This window comes from Sarcophilus harrisii, chromosome 2 (genome assembly GCF_902635505.1).
Source record: "Sarcophilus harrisii chromosome 2, mSarHar1.11, whole genome shotgun sequence".
Taxonomy (NCBI): Eukaryota; Metazoa; Chordata; class Mammalia; order Dasyuromorphia; family Dasyuridae; genus Sarcophilus; species Sarcophilus harrisii.
Window position 1 is genome coordinate 185971331 of NC_045427.1, and position 19712 is coordinate 185991042.

The 19712-nt window shown below is 36.4% G+C and overlaps 1 protein-coding gene across 3 annotated transcripts in view; it reads right to left on the minus strand.

The window, feature by feature from the left end:
• RNASEH1 (ribonuclease H1) overlaps positions 1 to 18728 on the minus strand; it is a 33494-nt gene extending 14766 nt beyond the window's left edge. The window contains exons 1-5 of one of the 3 annotated variants that reach the window (XM_012539896.3): positions 18446 to 18728; positions 12742 to 12854; positions 9353 to 9508; positions 4301 to 4400; positions 901 to 955 (exon numbers count right to left, since the gene is read on the minus strand). In XM_012539896.3, coding sequence (XP_012395350.1) covers positions 901 to 955; positions 4301 to 4400; positions 9353 to 9508; positions 12742 to 12854; positions 18446 to 18576 — 555 coding nt within the window. In that variant the 5' untranslated portion in view covers positions 18577 to 18728. The remainder of the gene's footprint in view (positions 1 to 900; positions 956 to 4300; positions 4401 to 9352; positions 9509 to 12741; positions 12855 to 18445) is intronic. The other 2 variants (XM_003757897.4, XM_023494654.2) reach the window with 2 other exon arrangements.
• Positions 18729 to 19712: the final 984 nt, after the last annotated feature.

Below are 19712 nucleotides of genomic sequence, written 5' to 3' on the forward strand. Positions count from 1 at the left end.
CAACAGGATTATATGATGATCAATTCTGATGCACGTGGTTCTCTTCAACAATGAGATGATTCAGGCCAGTTTCAGTGATCTTGTGATGAAGAGAGACATCTACACCCAGAGAGAGGACTGTGGGAGCTGAGAGTGGATCACAACATAGCATTTTCACTCTTTTTGTTATTTGCTTTCATTGTGTTCTCTCTCATTTTTCCCCGTTTTTAATCTGATTTTTCTTGTGCAGCAAAATAACTGTATAAATATGTATACATATATTGGATTTAACATATATTTTAGCATGTATAACATATATTGGATTGTTTGTCATCTAGAGGAGGGAGTGAGGGAAAGGAGGGGAAAATTTGGAACACAAGGCTATGCAAGAGTCAAAATTGAAAAATTATCCTTGCATATTTGAAAAGCTTTAATTTAAAAAAAAGAAAAGAAAAAGAAGAGGAAAAAAAAAACCCATATATTTTTTTAACATGTTTAACATATATTGGATTACTTGCCATCTAGAGGAATTGGGGGGTGGGGGGGATTTGGAACACAAGATTTTGCAAGGATTAATGTTGAAAAATTATTCATGCATATGTTTTAAAAATAAAAAGTTTTAATTAAAAAAAAAAAAGAAAAAAATGGAAGGTAAAGAAAAAAAGGCAAGGACTATTATTGCTCTCTTTTGTATCATGTTTGGTGCTGTGCCAAGGCACATAGTGATAAATATTTAATAAAATACTTTTTGACTAAGTAAGTCTTTCTATACTTGAACTATTAGAGATAATTTAGGGAATATAGCACTAGATTTCATTTCATAATTAGTAAAGGAAAAATTAAATTATTAAGCAGAGATTCACTAATTTCTTTAAAAAATAATTTAAAAAGCATTCAAGATTCTGATAACTCATAACTTACGTGTATTTCTGCTCTCTGGTTTGTCTGTCGCCCAGGAAGTCTATCGCCCACATTTCTGCAAGAATGGAGAAAGAAAAGGAAGAAAAAGGAGGAAAGAAAAAGAAAAGGGAAGAAAAAAAAGGGAGAAAAAATGAAAAGCGAAAGATTTATTAAGCACTTTTTAGGCATTATAAAGTGCTAGATAAAAATCTAACCTGTTTAAATACACATACACACATACACACTTGAGAGGCAGCATGCTATAGAGCTGGCCTTGGAGTCAGAAAACCTGCCTCTAATCCTGGGCAGGTCCCATTGACAGAGATTTCTTACCAAAGACTAGGCCAATTAAATTATAAAGAACAGGTCAAAGATTATGTTTGTTTACTAACATCATATTAAATACTTTATATTAAGCATATGTAATACTAGGAGAGAAGAACAGTGTGCCTTAATAAAAATTGGGAACACAGGACTTGAACTGTGCAATCCTGGTAGGCCAACTCATTATTTGTAGATAGCTTTTAAAAATTATCTTTAGCTGAATGGCTTTTAAATATTTCTTTCAGGTCCCATGCTTTCAAAGCTGGGATTTGTGTGGCTCAGTATTATAACTATTTCACATATACTTGCACCAAAAAATTCTTAAGAGCAATTCATGTTATATCCACCATTTTTGCAAAATATACCAAGGATAGTTAGGAATTAATGCCAGGGGTAGATAACGTCATGCCCAAGAATCAATCTACTGGATCAGGATTCCTAACTTTTTATGTCATACACTTCTTTGGCAATGTGATAAAGTTAACTCAAAATAACGTTTTTGGTTTTTTAAATTCATAATTTAAAGAAATTATGTCCGTTAGAGGTTAGTGAAAATAAAGATGTAATTTTTCCCTATCCAAATTAATTTACATAGCTTGAGAAATCTCTATGGATGCCCAAAACCCTTGCCTTAATCAAAGAGAAGTTTCAGAAAAACCTGGGAAGACTTGTATCATAGAACCAAGGGAACATTTTATATAACAGTAATATTGTAAAGATAAACAATTTTGAAACTTAGGATCTCTGATCAACACAATGGAAACAATCACATACACAATGGACTCATGGTGAAACATGCTATTCAATACCTTCAGATAAAGAGATGACAGAGCACTGATAGAAGCATATTTTTTCTTTCCTTTTGGACATGACTAAGGAGAGAATTTGTTTTACTTGATTATACATTTTTTTTAAATTTTAATAGCGATTATACATATTTGTAATGGGCTCGGTTCTTCCTACCTATTGAATTAAAAAAACTGAAAATAAAACTTATCTTTAAAAGCACCGCTCTGCTCTGGAGTATGTGAGTCACTGAAGTAGATGATTAATTTTGGCACAAAGTGTTTTGACCAGAAATATTAACTTGCCATGCAAGGTTCGAAGGGAGAAAAAGAAAACTCAATCATATTTTAAACCTTTCTGAAGGTTAAAAACTTAATAATGTTGAACTGGAACAAAGTTTTATTTCTAACATTCCTAGGTCTTTTAAAACAATAGTTGATCTTTTAGCTACATTGGGAGAAAGGAGAAACAAAGGAATTTACCTTTGCTTGTGTGGCAGGGATTATCATAAGTGCCAACTGGGGAAGACATGGGTATTCAATTCTAATTTTCCTCTTGTGTGTTTTTGTTTGTTCGTTTTTACCAAAAAAAAAAAAAAAAAAAAAAAAAAAAAAAAAAAAAAAAAAGATCTTTTCACTTGAAATGATAATAGAAAAATGACTGATGTAGAGTTGATACTCAGGAAGTGAGGTTATTATCACTTGGATCAGATTACTTGCATCTTTAGGTACTATCTGAGATGGAAAAGAGAAGATCTCCAATATAATAGATGAGGTAAACATTGTAGATATAGTTTATCTAGATTTTAGCAAAGCTTTTGATATCTGATACTACTATCATATCCTTGTATAAAATGTGAACTGATATGGATTAGATAATATGCAATTAGACGGATTCACAACTAGTTCCAAGACCAGTATCAAAGACTACTGATGAACTAATGGCTCATGTCAACTCTGACAGGTGGTTTCCAGTTGTATCCTTCAAGGATCTCTGCTTGGCCTTGTGCTGTTTAACTTGGATAAAGACATAAGATGGCTTGCTCATAAAATTTGCAGAAAACACAAAACTGGATCTTTTACAGGCTAGACCATTAGGCTAAATCTAACAACGTGAAATGTGGTATTACATTTGCTTTCAAAAAATCAACTTTACAAGTAAAAGATGAGACAGGACAGACAACAGTTCTGAAAAAGATTAGGGAGTTTCACAGGACTGAAACCTTAAAGTCTGTAATGGACTGAGGCAGCTGGAAAAACTAATGTGATCTTAGGTTGTATTGAGAGACAGAAGCAAGAAGATGATAAGTAATAATAATGCCTTCATCAGATCTCATCTGGAGTTGTGTTCATTGTTGTGTTCAAATCTAAGTGCCAAGACATAAGGACACTGATAAGCTAGTTATATAGAGAATGGTTACCACAATGATAAAGAGCCTTGAGTTATGTTATATGAGGATCATTTGAAAGAACTATACACCTTTAACTGGATAAAATAAGGCTGAAAAAGATATGATAGTTGTTTTCTTTCTTTTTTTTTTTTTTTGCTGAGGCACTTGCGATTAACTGACTTGCCCAGGGTCATACAGCCAGGAAGTATTAAATGTTTGCAGCCATATTTGAAATCAGATCCTCCTGATTTTAGGGCTAGTGTTCGAGTCACTGCTCCATCTAGCTGCCCCATTAGTTGTTTTCAAGTATCAGAACTCTGTCCTAAAGAGTAGGGATTAGACTTGTTTTCACTGGCCCCTAAAGGCAGAACCAGGACCTGTGGGTAGAGAAGCTGTAAAGAAACCAATTTAGACTTAATGTCAGGGAAAACTTCCTAAGAATTAGAGTTATCCCAAAGTGGAATAGGATGCTTCCAGAGGTGGAAATTTCCTCCTCCTTAGAAGTCTTCAAGTGGAGGCTGGATGACCATTTGTCAAGTATGCTATTACAGGGACTCTTTTCTGCATACAGATTGAACTAGATAAGATAATAAGACCTATTCCAGCTACCAAATTTTGTTATTCTGTAATATTACATTGTGCGTCAAGGTATGCAACTTCTGTATTTCATGTGATTTTTATTAATAACCGAGAATAAGAGAAACAAAGTGACATATTTGCCCAGGGTCTCACAACAACTAAGGGCTGAAGGTAGGATCTGAACAAAGGTCTCTCCAGAATCCCAGTTCAGTGCTCGTACTTCTCAAACAATTATAGCTTATTCTATAAGTCTTGACAAGTTTTAAAATGTCAAAACAACTGGGTTAAATGTGAATCTCAGAAACTGATATAAAGTTTAAAGTAAAACCACATGTTACTTACAGAGGATGTCCTGGCCCCCAATAAACACCAATACCAGCTCGTGCTTTCCTCCTCCCATTACTGGAGCAGCAGCCATCTGTGTATACTACAGCTGCATCTCCTGTGAAACCAAAAATCTGATCAATGTTACACAAGGGAAATTACTAATAACACAATTACTTTTCAAAAGTTCACTATCATTTCTAATGAGGAATTTTTATGATAACTGAATTCAACTTAAGACCAAGGAGAATAACCTCATTTTTCTTTCTGGGGTTTCACTTTTAGGTCCCACCTTTTTCTTGGAATCCAGTATTCATGTGCACATCAATGAGTTAATGAAACTACTTTGTGCAATTGGGTCACACATGAGTGATCAAGCACCATCTGTGTAGGTTCTAAATTAGAAAGAGAGATCATCAGAGAACAGCAAAACTGTCTCTTTGTGTACCATAAGCCACAATTCTTTTTTACACATGAAGCATCTCTGCAGCAAAATGATACACAGAGTCCAAATATAATAATAATCGACATTCCAGAATATCAGGTTTTCTGCCTAATGTTAAATCATCCTCAAAAAGTTTTTCAAGTGTCTATGCCACCAATTCTTCAGTGAAGTGTTCCCCTGATGATTTGTGGAGGAATGAGGGTGACCTTAAGTTGTCAAAATCTATAACTATTGTAGGTCCTACAAAACTATTGAAAAGGATTTTGTACACAAAGAAGGATGGAAAGGAAGTAGGACATGTTAACCAATGATTAGCTTAGATAAGGCTGAAGAAGCTCATGGCCAGATGAGCCACAGGACAATGAATCTTTTGGCCATCCTTTAAGTCCATTTACTAAAACAGAGAATGAATGCAATGTATGTCAGTGACGGAATATCTGTTTTGACAAAAATCAAACTCTTGGTCCTTATCCCAAAACCTTGGACCAGAAAGCAGACAAAGAGTATGTATATCTAAATAAGGCAGGAAACAAGAAAATCTTTTGTTATGTCTCCAAACTGGACAGTTGTAAAATGCAAAATCTATCCATATGGTTGCTGAAAGAAATGAAGAGACATCACTGAAATAAATAAGTCTGCAGGGTGGAGACACCATTAAAAAATTTTGTCAAAAAAAAATTTAACTTTTTGAAGCTCTCCCAGCTATCACCTGAAAATCAATTACTATGGAGAAAAGGCCAGCCATCACTATCAATTGCCACCCACAGGGCAGGTCAGGCAACTGAGCTAATACATGAAGACACCCTGAAGGAAAGGCAGGAGTCAGCATGTGCTGGCAGGCACCATTTCTACTTTGAGTACCATCTTCCTCATCCGAGAGAATCCAAAACTCTGAACTTAAGACTCTTGGGAATAGCACTGCTTCCAGCCCCATGGCCCTCAGCTATCATACCAGAAAGAAAGCTCTGTGGAAATATAGCATGACAAATGCTCTTGTAGTTGCAGAAAGAAAAGTTCTTGTCACCAAAGCCCTTGGTTCTGTAAAATAATTCAATCACAAATTGATGATTTTATCAGTAGAAGTGACATTAAAGAACCATGAACTTGTGCTTTGCCACTGGACCTTAAGGACCATGGGACCTTTCTATCCACTTTACTGCTATCCATTTCTATCCACTATCCATTTGTATTTGAATGTGTAGTGCTTTGCACATAAGTGCTTAATAAATGCTTTATTCAGTCAATCATTCACACTATAAAACCCAATTGACTAAAAAAAAAAAAAAAAAAACAGACAAATCTGCTAAGTAGATCCACAGTACTTAGCATTTTTGTAATTTCTGCACTCCTTTAGTTGTCAACTAAGACATCATGCTTTTCTAACTCTCATCTCTTTGACCAATCTCTAGTTTCTTAACTTGACTGTTCTTTCTTTTCTGCTTTTTCCAAAGCTTCATTTTCAGTCCTCTGTTTTTCTTTTCCTAAACTTTAAGATTTCATCTAAAAAGACAATGTCTTTTCTGAGGATGTTACTCAAATCCACATCTCTGAGCCTTATCTCTCATTCAACTAAGATATAAATGCTGGGTATATGCAAAATCCTACTATATGTCATCATAACTCAGAGTTGGTATTAAGTTCCTGAAGGCTATGCCAAGGAAGTACATGGGTTGGTAAAATCTGCCATGCTAGGAAAGTTCAGATATAGTTTCAGCAACAATCTTTTAGTTTGAAATGTTTGCTTGCTTGGGAGGAACAAAGCTAAGTATCAAGAGGAAAATGTAATACAGATTAATCTAAGTCTTACTAGCAGACTACTAGCAGACTAGGTGAATGAATTCTTTGGATACACTGTTTCATGAGTTACCATGTAGCAGACTACTAGCAGACTAGGTGAATGAATTCTTTGGATACACTGTTTCATGAGTTACCATGTAGCAGACTACTAGCAAACTAGATGAATGAATTCTTTGGATACAATGTTTCATGAGTTACCATGGCCCCCATTTCTACCATGATCACTGCACAAAGTGCTAAGACACTCACAGCTTTTTACATCCTATAAACTTTAACTTAGGTGTTAATTTTCTCACTGTAAGATCCTTGTCCAGTAATTAACAAGCAACAAGGGTCATGATAGTGGAGGAACTTAATTGTATTAATCCTGACATTCTTAATGAAAACAACCAGAAGTGGCAGATAAATGGAAGAATGGCTCACAGGTTAAACTTGGAAAAGCAGAGGAGTTGATCTTTTTCAGTGATCAAAAGACAATACTTTACCTTGGATCATCTTGTATTACAGTGCTTATAAGTATTTGCAAAAAGATCACCATCAGCATCATGCAAATAATTTAAGCTTATTCACCCTCATCTGTGACTGAGGATGAAAAGGAACACAAATTCTAAAAGAATATGCTAAGATCATGCACATTGAAACAACATATACTTTGATAGTCATTAAGAATTTATTAAGCACCTACTATGTTGTCATACACTGGACTAAGCATTGAGGATGCAAAGAAAGGAAAAAAGGCCCTGTAGGAAGCAACAGGCAAACAGTTGTCCAAATCAGGTATATAATCTCAGGATATATATACATATAAAAAAATAAACACACATGCATATGTATATGTGTGTATCAGGTATATTATTAGGATATAATCTCAGAAAAAGGGACTGAAAATGAAGGACTGGAGAAAAGCTTCTTGTAAATTGGACTTTAGCTGAGACTTCAGGAAAGCCAGTAGGCAGAGATGAGGCAAGCATGAGAATTCCAGGCATGGGAGATGGCAAGTAAAAATTATCTGACTGGCCCATCGTCCACAGCTAGTTAATATCTTAAGGGCAAAAAAAAAAATTTAATTTTTTTTTTAATTAAAAAAATTTTTTTTTAAATATCTTAAGGGCATAGTTGAACGCAGGTTTTCCCGACTTCAGACCCAAACATCTATCCATGGAAACATCTAGCTCTCTACAAAGCAAGGAATAGACATTATCATAAAATAAAATACTTAATTTCAATTTTATGAAACTGAAGAGCCTTTACACAAACAAAACCAATGAGTAATATGATAAAAAGGAAAGAGTCAAATGGAAAAAATTCTTTGCCTCAATTGCTCTTTTTATGTGCCTAAAAGCCAAAATATATACAGTATTAATACCAACACAAAGACCAAGAGACATTCATTCATGGTTAAGTGTTCAAATATATTAGCAGAAAATTATCCAAAAAATTTGCAAACTATTTTTAACCACATAAAAAGACTGTTACAAGTCATAATAAGAAAAATGTAAATGAAAACAATTAAAAATTTAAGTCAAAATAATGCCCAATAAATTGGCAAAGATAACAAATGATGCAAATACTCAATGGTACACTAATATAACTGATCAAGCTTTAAAGTGGTCCAACTTCTCTTGAAAGCAATTTAGAATTGGTTAAAAAAGTTGATTAACATCAACTGATGCTGAGTGAAACAAGCAGAACCAGGAATACATTGTGTACAATAAAGCAAGAATGTTTGATGATCAAGTATGAAAGATTTGGTTCTCAAAGGTTCAGTGATCCAAAGCAATCCCAATAGACTTTGGACAGAAAATGCCATCTACATCCAGAAAAAGAACATTCACTTCTTTTTTGTTGTTTTTCTTTTTCTCTCCCATGATTTTTCCCTTTTGCTCTGATTTTTTTCCTCCCAATTGAGTTATAACAAAGTAGATGCCCATATACTGGGTAATAACTAAATAAATTATGGCACAAGAATGTAATAGAATATGACTATGACATAAGATACAGCTCAACTATCACTCTCTACATGCCTTTAGCCATCCCCAAATTGCTAAGTGCCCTTCCTCTTAAATTACCTTGTAGTTAACTAATTTGTATTTATTCTATCGATACATATTTATGTACTTGTTGGCTCCCTCATTAGAATGCAAACTGGTAAGCTAGCATTTTTCATTCATCATACTGTGTCTAACTTGTAGGTCAGTAGCCAGTATCTAGGGGGCTCTTAATAAAGCTTATTGATTCATATGATTCAAAGAAACATGAAAAGACTTAAATGAATTGATTCAGAAGCAAAATCAGGAGAGTCAACAATAAACCCAATGACAACTGTGTAAATAGAAAACTAATTGCTTTGTTTAATAATCTGGGCCACAGAGAAGTTGAGGAAATCTATTTTCTTCTTTTCTTTACAATGGTAAATATTTGGAAGGTATGGTTATGAAAGATTGCATATACTATCAGACTGAACTGATATGTTGATTTCTTTGCTGAACTGTTTTTTCTTTTCTCTTTTTAAAACTTCGTTACAAATGAGTAGGATGGGGAAAAGGATTTATTTAGAAACAAACATTTTATATAAAGATATAACAAATCAAAAGAAACTGTTATTTAGAAATGAAACAAGAAAAATTTTTAAAATTCCACAAAATGGTACCCATTTAACTAGTGAATATATCAATTTTCTACCTACTTTTGTATGAAGTTCTATACAAGTTTTTACAAATTTTCAATTCAATTAGCCACCCCAAAGTAAACAAGTTAGATACATATAAATGGTTATATAACACATAGGCAATAAAACAAGTAAATAAATAAATAAATAAAACACTTACCCATATAAGAAAAAATATTTTTGCTAAGTGAAGGTATGGAGTCTGTATTTTGTTTTGCAAGCTTTGAGCAAGGATCTTCCTCTTCATCTGATGATTCACAGGGTCTCTTCTTTGGCTTCATTTTGTGGTCTTGTGTGTTACATTCCTTTTTCTGTTCTACCAAAAAAAAAAACCCATCTACAAATGAGCAGCAAGAAATTAAACACAAGCTTTCACTAAATTTCTATTTCTAATACTATGATTTTCACTATTCATCAGAGAAATGCAAAGACAACTCTGAGGTACCATTACACACTTCTCAGATTGGAAAAGATAATGACCAATGTTGGAAGCAATGTGGGAAAACTGGGAACTACTGCATTGTTGATGGAATTGTGAACTGATTCAATCATTCTGGAGAGCAATTTGGAACTACGCTCAAAGGGCTATCAAACTGTGAATACCCTTTGATCCAGCAATGTTCCTACTGAGCTTATATCCCAAAGAGATCTTATACCCCAAAGAGAGGGAAAGGGACCCATGTGTGCAAAAATGTTTGTGGCAGCCCTTTTTGTAGTGGCCAGAAACTGGAAACTGAGTGGATGCCCATCAGTTAGAGAATGGCTGAATAAGTTATGGCATATGACTGTTATAGAATATTACTGTTCTATATGAAATGATCAGCAGGATGATTTCAGAGAGGTCTGTAGAGACTTATATGAACTGTTGCTAAATGAAACGAGCAGAACTAAATCATTATACATGTCAACAAGAAGATTATACGATAATTAATTCTGATGGATATGGCTCTTCTCAACAATGAGATGACTGAGGCTAGTTCCAATGATTTTCTGATGACGAGAGCCACCTACACCCAGAGAGAGGACTGTGGGAACAGAGTGTGAATTACAACATAGCATTTTCACATCTTTTGTTGTTATTTGATTGAATTTTATTTTCTTTCTCATTTTTCTTCCTTTTTGATCAGATTTTTCTTGTGCATCAAGATAAATGTATAAATATGTATTCCTATATTCTATTTACATATATTTTTATCATGTTTAACAAATATTGGATTATTTGCCATCTAGGGGAGGGGGGAGGGAAAGGGAAGGAAAATTAGAATATGAGATTTTCCAAGGGTCAATGTTGAAAAATTAACCTTGCATATGTTTCAAAAATAAACAGCTTCAACAAAAATAAATAAGTAAATAAAAATTAAAAAAACACTATGATTCTAGTCCAAGATTCTTATTTCACAGTTTAGAAAATAGAGGTCTCAAGAGGCTAAAATGTCTTGCTTAAGGTTATATAAATAATCTCAACACAGGAACTCCAAATGCAAAAGCATTTATTATGTGCCTTCTATGCGACAGACACTGTTAAGATTCCAAAACCAGGAACAGACTTCACAATGGTATCTATTTAATTAATTATGGTCCATGAAGAGAGCAGAAAGAAGTCTAGAGAAGAAAAAAGATCTGAAGAGATAACTCCCTTTCCCCAAATAAAAACATTAGAACAATAATATAATAATCCCCAAAGTAAAATCTTCAGGACAGGTTTTGGTTATTTAAAAAAAAAAAATCAGTCTTAACTCAACTTTTCCTATGTCTTTTCTTCCACTAACCCTGCCTTCCTTAATCTCATTTTACTTCCATTAAAAAAAAAAAAAAAAAAAAATCTCACTAGGCTATTATATGTGCTTTGTATAGTGCCTACCACTGTACTAAGTGTTTACTGATTGATGACATTTAAAAGGGTTATCTTCTATCCTGCCCCAAACTCTCTGATCTCCAAACTCACATCCTCAAATGCTTTTTAGATATCTTGAACTGGCTGTCCAGTAGACATCTTAAACTCCACATGTCCAAATTGAATTCATCACCTTTCCTTCTAGATCCTTGTATCTTCCTTATAATTATCCAGGGCAACACTATCCTCCCAGTTTCTCAGCTTGACATCTAGCTGTTATCTTTTAATTTCTCACTACCTCTCAATCCAATCTGTTGCCAAGGTCTGTTGATTTTACCTTGTATAATCTCTTATATATCCCCCCTTCTCTCCTCTGATACTATAACCATTCTAAAACAGTCCCACATTACCCATACTATTCCAAAAGCCTATAAGTGAGTCTGCCTGCTTCGAGTTTTCCTCCACTCCAATTCATTCTCCATTCAGTTCCCAAATTGACAGTCCTGAAATACAGGTCTGGCTATGTTAATCCCCTTCTCAATAAATTCTAGTGGCTCCCTATTACCTCCAAGATCAAATATAAGATGTCCTGTTTGGCATCCAAAGCCCATCACATCCTATCCTTCCAGTCTAAGCAGACCTTCCTCTCTCCCACACATACTTGAATCCAGTCCTACTGGCTTCCTCAAGGCTCCACAAACAAGATGCTTCATCTCTCGGCCCTGACTCTGGAAATTTCCATCCCCCATGGGAAGGCTTGTATGAACTGATATAGAATGAAGTGAACAGAATCAGGGAACAATTTATACAATGACAACAATATAGTAAAGACAAACAACTATGAAAGAACAATATAATAAAAACAAACGACCTCTGATCAGTGTAATGACTAACCATGATGCCGGAAGACCAATGTTGAAACATGCTACCCATTTCCTGAGAGAAAGATGAAGGATTCAAAGTGCAGCAGACTTTTTTTTTTTTTTTTTTGGACATGGCCAATCTGGAAATTTGTTATAATTTTTTTTCTTTCATCTTCTATTGGGGTGAGAATCTCAGAGAAACCTGGAAAGGTAAATTTATTTAAGCAAGTACAAAAAGCTGTATGATGATGCAGTGCTAACATTCTAACAGAATAAGAAACATAACAAATGTCTCTTCAGAACCTTAATGTCTTTAAGGAGCATCAAGTTAGTTAAATAAGAAAAACAAAAAGTCTAGGCCTAGATTGTTTCTCTTCTGAAGATCTTAAGGAGAAAAAAAAAATCAAAGGTCATTCTAATATAATAGTACAGAAAGACAAGAGAGGGTGTTCTCATAATTGGGGTTTGTGAGAAGGGTCTGGAGAAAGGAATGAAAAAAGAGGGTATCACACTATTTATTTGAAATGATAAAGATTGAAAACATACACAAAGAGATACACACCTATACATACACCTTTTGCTAAAGAAATCCTGCTTATTTCTTTACAAACAGAATTTATTAGAAACCCTGGCAAACTTAAATAACCCAAGCTTCAGTCCCATTTCTTACTAACAATGTTGTGAGATAGTGAAGAAGTCATTTAATTTCTCTGGGTCTCAGTATACTTACCTATGAAAAAGAAATAATTCTATCCAGCTGCCTCAGAGGATTATTTTGAAGATTCAATGAGACATAATAGATGTGAAAATGCTTTGAAAGAGTGAAAGGGGTAAAAGCATAAGTTATGTTACCTGTTGAATGATCAGGGCTTGTATTTCGGACAAAGGCCCAAGCTTCATCCTCAGTAGCAAACTTCTTGAACCGGGCAGCAGGAAATCGGTTCACTTGTGCTTGACATTCACTCCTGAAATAGAGTGATATAGATGACTTATAAAGGGCACAACAGCAATAGCACTTAGAGATGTCATCTCATTTTTCAAAAACCCTGTGATAGATATTATTTATATCAATTTTAAAGATTAGGAAATTGGGACACAGAAAGATAACTGACTTGCCTGGGGTCACAAAGCTAATAAATATATGAGGCAGGATTCAAACTCAGGTTTTTCCCTACTCCAATTTCCAACACACAATCCATTGTACAAACTAGCTGCTGTTAAATACTTAAAGAAGTGCTTTATAAGAAGCTTATTCAATGTTACCTGCCTTTCAATGAAGTGTTAAGAATTTGACTAAAACTAATGCAGACAAGATTAGAAGGGAAGCAATAAACTGGGAAAACATTTTTACATTCAAGGATTCTGATAAAGGCCTCATTTCTAAAATATATAGAGAATTGACTCAAATTTATAAAAATTCAAGCCATTCTCCAATTGATAAATGGTCAAAGGATACGAAGAGACAATTTTCAGATGAAGAAATTGAAACCATTTCTAATCATATGAAAAGGGGCTCTAAATCATTATTGATCAAAGAAATGCAAATTAAGACAGCTCTGAGATACAACTACACACCTCTCAGATCAGCTAAGATGACAAGAAAAGATAATGATGAATGTTGCAGGGGATGTGGGAAAACTGGGTTACTAATACATTATTGGCGGTCTTGTGAACTGACCCAACCATTTTGGAGAGCAATTTGGAACCATGCCCAAAGGTTTATCAAATTGTGCATACTCTTTGATCCAGTAGTGTTTATACTGGCCTTATATCCCAAAAAGATATTAAAGAAGGGAAAGGGACTTGTATGTGCAAAAATGTTTGTGGCAGCCCTTTTCATAGTGGCTAGAAACTGGAAATTGAATGGAGGCCCATCAACTGGAGAATGGTTGAGTAAATTATGGTATATGAATGTTATAGAAAATTATTGTTCTGTAAGAAATGACCAGCAGGATGAAAACAGGGAGGCTTGGAGAGACTTACATGAACTGATGCTAAGTGAAATGAGCAGAATCAGGAGATCATTATACACTTCAACAACAATACTATAAGAGGATATATTTTGATGGAAGTGGCTATCTTCAGCAATGAGAGGATCCAATTCAGTTCCAATTTATCCAAGATGAACAGAAACAGTTACATCTAGTGAAAGAACACTGGGAAACGAGTGTGGACCACAACATAGAATTTACACTTTGTTATTTGCTTGCATTTTTGTTTTTCTTCCCAGGTTATTTTTACCTTTCTAAATCTGATTATTCTTGTACAACAAGAGAACTGTATAAATATGTACACATATATTGTATTTAAGATATACTTTAACATGTTTAACATGTATGAGACTGCCTGCCATCTAAGGGAGGGGATGGAGGGAAGGAAGGGAAAAGTTGGAACAGAAGTGTTTGCAAGGGTCAATGTTGAAAAATTACCCATGCATATGTTCTGTCAATTAAAAAGCTATAATTAAAAAAAAAAAAAAAAAAGAGGGAAGATTTCAGGGTTAAAAAAAAAAAAAAAGAATGTTTGTCTGTTTTTCAAACCTAGCTTTAAAATGAAAAGTGATTTGATTCTGAACAACCTGTAATATGAAACATCTTATTCTTTATTTTCAATATACCTAGTATATCCGGTCTATATGCTAACTTGATTAAAAGACTACATGGCTTCCTCTAATACAAAGGTTTTTAAATTGTTAAGAACACAGGTTAATATGAACCTGCTTTGTTTTTAAAGTATTTTGAAAGCTGTATTTCCATATAGTCAGTTTCATTTGTAATCCTATACATTTTACTTAAGTATCTGAAAACATTATTCTAAGAAAGGGTTTCATAGGTTTCACCAGACTATCAAAAGGATCCATAAAAATGTTAAAAAAAAAAAATTGTTCTAATAGAAAATATGCTAAACTTGTTTGACTTTTCATTCATTAACTTGGCACTGTATTAGATACTATCCAGTTCCTTTCTAATGTATGGAATTTGGCCATATATTAAAAAGACTTCAATGAAACCATGATGTGAATGATGTGAGAATACTTTTCAAAAGTTCAGATTGTAAACCATTTATACCTTCTCATCCTATATGGCTTTATCCATATTCTCCCATAAACTCTTCATAAATTACTCAGGACAAGGGCCAGTCTATTTAAAATGTCTATTCAAGATATATACAATGCATATATTTCCATACATATATACCTGAACATACACACAAAGAATCTGCATCAGTAATGAACTAAACCAGCTACGCCCAGCAAAAGAACTCTGGGAGATGACTAAGAACCATTACATTGAATTCCCAATCTCTATATTTTTGCCCACCTGCATTTTTGATTTCCTTCACAAACTAATTGTACAATATTCAGAGTCCAATTCTTTTTGTACAGCAAAATAACAGTTTGGTCATGTATACTTATTGTGTATCTAATTTATATTTTAATATATTTAACATCTACTGGTCATCCTGCCATCTGGGGGAGAGGGGAGGGAAGGAAGGGAAAAATTGAAACAAGAGGTTTGGCAATTGTCAATGCTGTAAAGTTACCCATACATATAACCTGTAAATAAAAGGCTATTAAAATAAAAAAAAATTTAAAAAAAGAATCTGCATCACGTCTTAATAATAGATATTCTTCCCCTATTGTTTGTTAGGCAGGTTGAGTAGCTGTAGACCTTATAAGTGACATTTTGTAAAGTTCAGGGGCTTGTTTCAATCAGTACAATGTCATCCAGAAAGAGTAACTGCTGGAAGAATTTGGTTAGAAAAATATGAGCTTTGAATCCCACCTCAAGCACTATCTACGCAATTGTGACCAACAAAACTACTTAACTACTCTGAGTTTTAGTTTTTTAAACCTATAAGATAAAGGATTTGAACTTGAAGACCTCTGGGGCCTCTTTTAACTTTAATCTATTATTATGATCTGCTACAAGGAGTTTCTTTTAATTTGTATTCTAAACTCATCCTTAAGACAGAAGTGAATATAATCTTTCATGCCTTCATGTTAAGGGACAGCTGGGTGGTGCAGTGGATAGAGCATCAGCCCTGAAGTCAGGAGGACCCGAGTTCAAATCTGACCTCAGACATTCAACAGGTCCTAGTTGTATGATCCTGGGCAAGTCACTTAACCCCAATTGCCTCAGAGGGAAAAAAACGATGTTGGTAAGTTAGAGGATATTTAAACAAAGTTCTCTGTATCATTTTTATCAAGAAATCTTATATGATCATAACATGCGAAAAAGTGATACCTTTAATGCTTTTCTCCAAGTCAAATATTTTTAGAATAATCAAATTGTGGAACAATTTATTCTCCAAATTTTTCAATCAAGTGAATGAAAATATGGTCAGCTGTTAAAAAAAAATACTTTGTGAAAATCCCCTTAGCATATTTTCCAGGTAACTATATCTATATCTATACTCGCACACATATACATCCGTATGTATGTATCTTTGTGACAATTGCATTTTTACAAAATGATATAATAAGCACTGATAGAATTACTGCTTTATTTCTGGTGGCAAAACCATCTTTAAAAAAAAAAATTATTCAGTAGCTTCCCCTTTCACTTATCTTGAGAAGTGATTTTTTTTAGTGTTTTCAAGAGTCATCTCCAGCACAGATTTGTTCCATGTTTATCTTAGATAAATAATAATAAACATATAATTTATGTAGAGCTTTTAAGTTTTACAAAAGGTTATGCTTACATTAAGAATTATCAGTCTCTACTGGGCTTATACCCCAAGGAGATACTAAAGAAGGGAAAGGGACCTGTATGTGCCAAAATGTTTGTGGCAGCCCTCTCTGTAGTGGCTAGAAACTGGAAAATGAATGGATGCCCATCCACTGGAGAATGGTTGGGTAAATTGTGGTATATGAATGTTATGGAATATTATTGTTGTGTAAGAAACGACCAGCAGGAAGAATACAGAGAGACTTGGAGAGACTTACATGAATTGATGCTAAGTGAAATGAGCAGAACCAGGAGATCATTATACACTTCAACAATGATACCGTATGAAGATGTATTCTGATGGAAGTGGATTTCTTTGACAAAGAGAAGATCTAACTCAGTTTCAATTGATCAATGATGGACAGAAGGAGCTACACCCAAAGAAAAAACACTGGGAAATGAATGTAAACTGTTTGCATTTTTGTTTTTCTTCCCAGGTTATTTTTACCTTCTGAATCCAATTCTCCCTGTGCAACAAGAAAACTGTTTGGTTCTGCAAACATACATTGTATCTAGGATATACTAGGACATATTCAACATATATAGGACTGCTTGCCATCTAGGGGAGGGGGTGTTAGGAGGGAGGGGAAAAATGGAAACAGAAGTGAGTGCAAGGGATAATGTTGTAAAAAAAAATTACCCTGGCATGCGTTCTGTCAATAAAAAGTTATTATAATAAAAAATAAATTAAAAAAAAAGAATTATCAGTCTCTTATGGACAAAGTATCAACTTTTATTTCCATTTTATTCAGCTGAGGATGATCCTCAATTACTGCTATTCTAGTGTTTCCCAACTAATGATATAAGCTTTTTGAGGACAGCAGTGTATCTAATACAAATTCTGTGGGGTTTTTTTTTTATAGTACCTCATCACATCATCAAAATCTTTTTATAGAGATTAATCCAATCTCAGATCTAAAAAGGCAGGAGACAATAAAGTAGATGGAGTGCCAGGAAGTCCCAAGTTAAAATCTGGCCTGCGACACTTAATAGTTGTGTAACCTTGAACAAATCACTCCACCGTTTGCCTCAGTTTCCTCGGCTATAAAAACGAACCAAAGAAGGAAAAATACTCCAGTGTATGTGCCAAGAAAGCCCCAAACGAAGTCATGAAGAATTGGATAGGACTCAAAGACTCAACAAGAGAAAACAATAAAAATGACCCTCAACTGACCTATCTTATTATAGAAGCATTTATTAACCTGGCCTTTCCTCAGAAGGCAGGACTAGCAAAAAGTGCTTCTACGGGATTCTATCATATTATTAACACTCAATGCTAAGACTGAGAGTCAGACTGTGCAAGTCTCCAACCACAGCCACAAAGGTGGGCCAGTGTCTGTCATTTAGAAATGACTCACCCTTTCTCACGGGTGGAGAGGGCCCTGCCAAGAAGAGTGCTGGTGAGAAGGCTGAAGAGGACACTGTCAGGCCTTTGGGGATGCAGAAAATGCAACATCTGGGGCTGGGACTCGTGATGCGCAAAGTGCGGTTGCCCCGGACTTGAGCGTGGGGGCACGATGGGGGATGGAAGCCGACCGACCTGGGAGGCTTGGGAGGGAAGACACTTACCAGGAGGGCGACACCTCCACCCTCCGGACGGGCCCATACTCGCCCCCAGGCTGACACGCATCCATTTGCCAGGAGGGTACACAACCGAGCACCCGCCAGAAGAATACCCCACTAGGAGGGCACACTCACCAAGGTGCCCACCGGTGGGCAAACTCAGCCATTAGAAGGGAACACTCGCTCCCCAAAATACCCCCCCCCCCGGACGGGCTGCATTCACTGCTGGGGAGCACACTCAGTCCCCGGGAGGGAGCACTCACCAGGTGGGGAACACGCCGACCTTGCGGCCCCTCCTCACAGCGTAAAACATGCCGAAGCTCCCGAGGCGGGGGCCACAGAGGCCGAAGGCGCGCGCGACAGTTTTAGGGACGACGGCCCGGAGCCTCAGCATGGCCCACTCTGGGGCATAGTGAGCGCAAGGAGTCCGCTCCCCGCTCCCGGGGCAAGGCCAGAGCTTCCGCGCAGACGGCCGTGGGCACGCTCTCCACGCCCAGGCTCAGGCCGCACGCTCGGTCCGGGGGGAGCCGCCGCCGCCGCCGCCAGAGTCTGGCTTCCGGGTCTGGGAGGAGCCGCCTCAGGGCTGGGGCCCGCCCTCCGGGGCGGGGCCGCAGCACGTGGCTGGAATGTTTAGGAAGAGGGCAGTCCTAGGGATGTTGGGTGGGGGAAGGGGCGGGAGGGAGAGGAGTTCCGGAGCCGGGGAGCACCCAACGGCGCTTTGTGGGTGGGAATACGGAAAACGGCGCGACGCCGTCCTCCTTAGGTTCCGGGAGTTTAATTCTAATGAATTTACTAGAAAAAGGCGGGAGGCGGGAAAGTACCTAAACTGTTTGCTGAGGATACTAACTTTCGTGTTGTTGTTTATTGTTAAGGTGTGAGAAAGTAGCAATTCTTGAGAAGCCTTAGGGCTTTCTCTGCTCCTTGGGTAACTTCCCTAAATCTTTCATAATGAATCTGCTTCCTTCCTTTCTCCAAACCTTCCATGCCGCGGATTAGAAAACGATCCCTTCTCCCCCTCTCTGCTTCCCTCCTGAGAGTCCCGCGCAGAATTCCCGATTGGGACGCAGCAACAGCCCCTAGGGCGCATCTACCGGAGGAGAGCTGTGAATGCCGTCATCCTCCAACTTCTGGCCTAAATCCCAGATTCTTTCTCTCCTCTGTGATGCAGCAAGAGGAGATAGTGATATAGCATTTCCCCAAGTAAAAGCAGATTGGAGGGAGATGACGTCAAAATCCTCGCTATATCTAGCGGGGCCCTCAGTAACGGCCAAGGCTTTCCTTAATCTGGGAAAAGGCTGACATTGAAAAAGACACATGCACCCTAAATGTTCTACCTCAAGGGACTGCTACTTCTCGCAATGGGCAGAGTTAAAAAAAAAAGGGGGGGGGGGGGGGGGGCTGGATCAGGATTCTTAGTGTGTGGGACAGTATGGACCAAAATAAAAACTGCAAAATACAAAATTAAATAGAGGGCAGAAGCTCTCCCCTCCCTCCACCCCCCCACTCTCAGTCTGGCCTTTTTTCCTATTT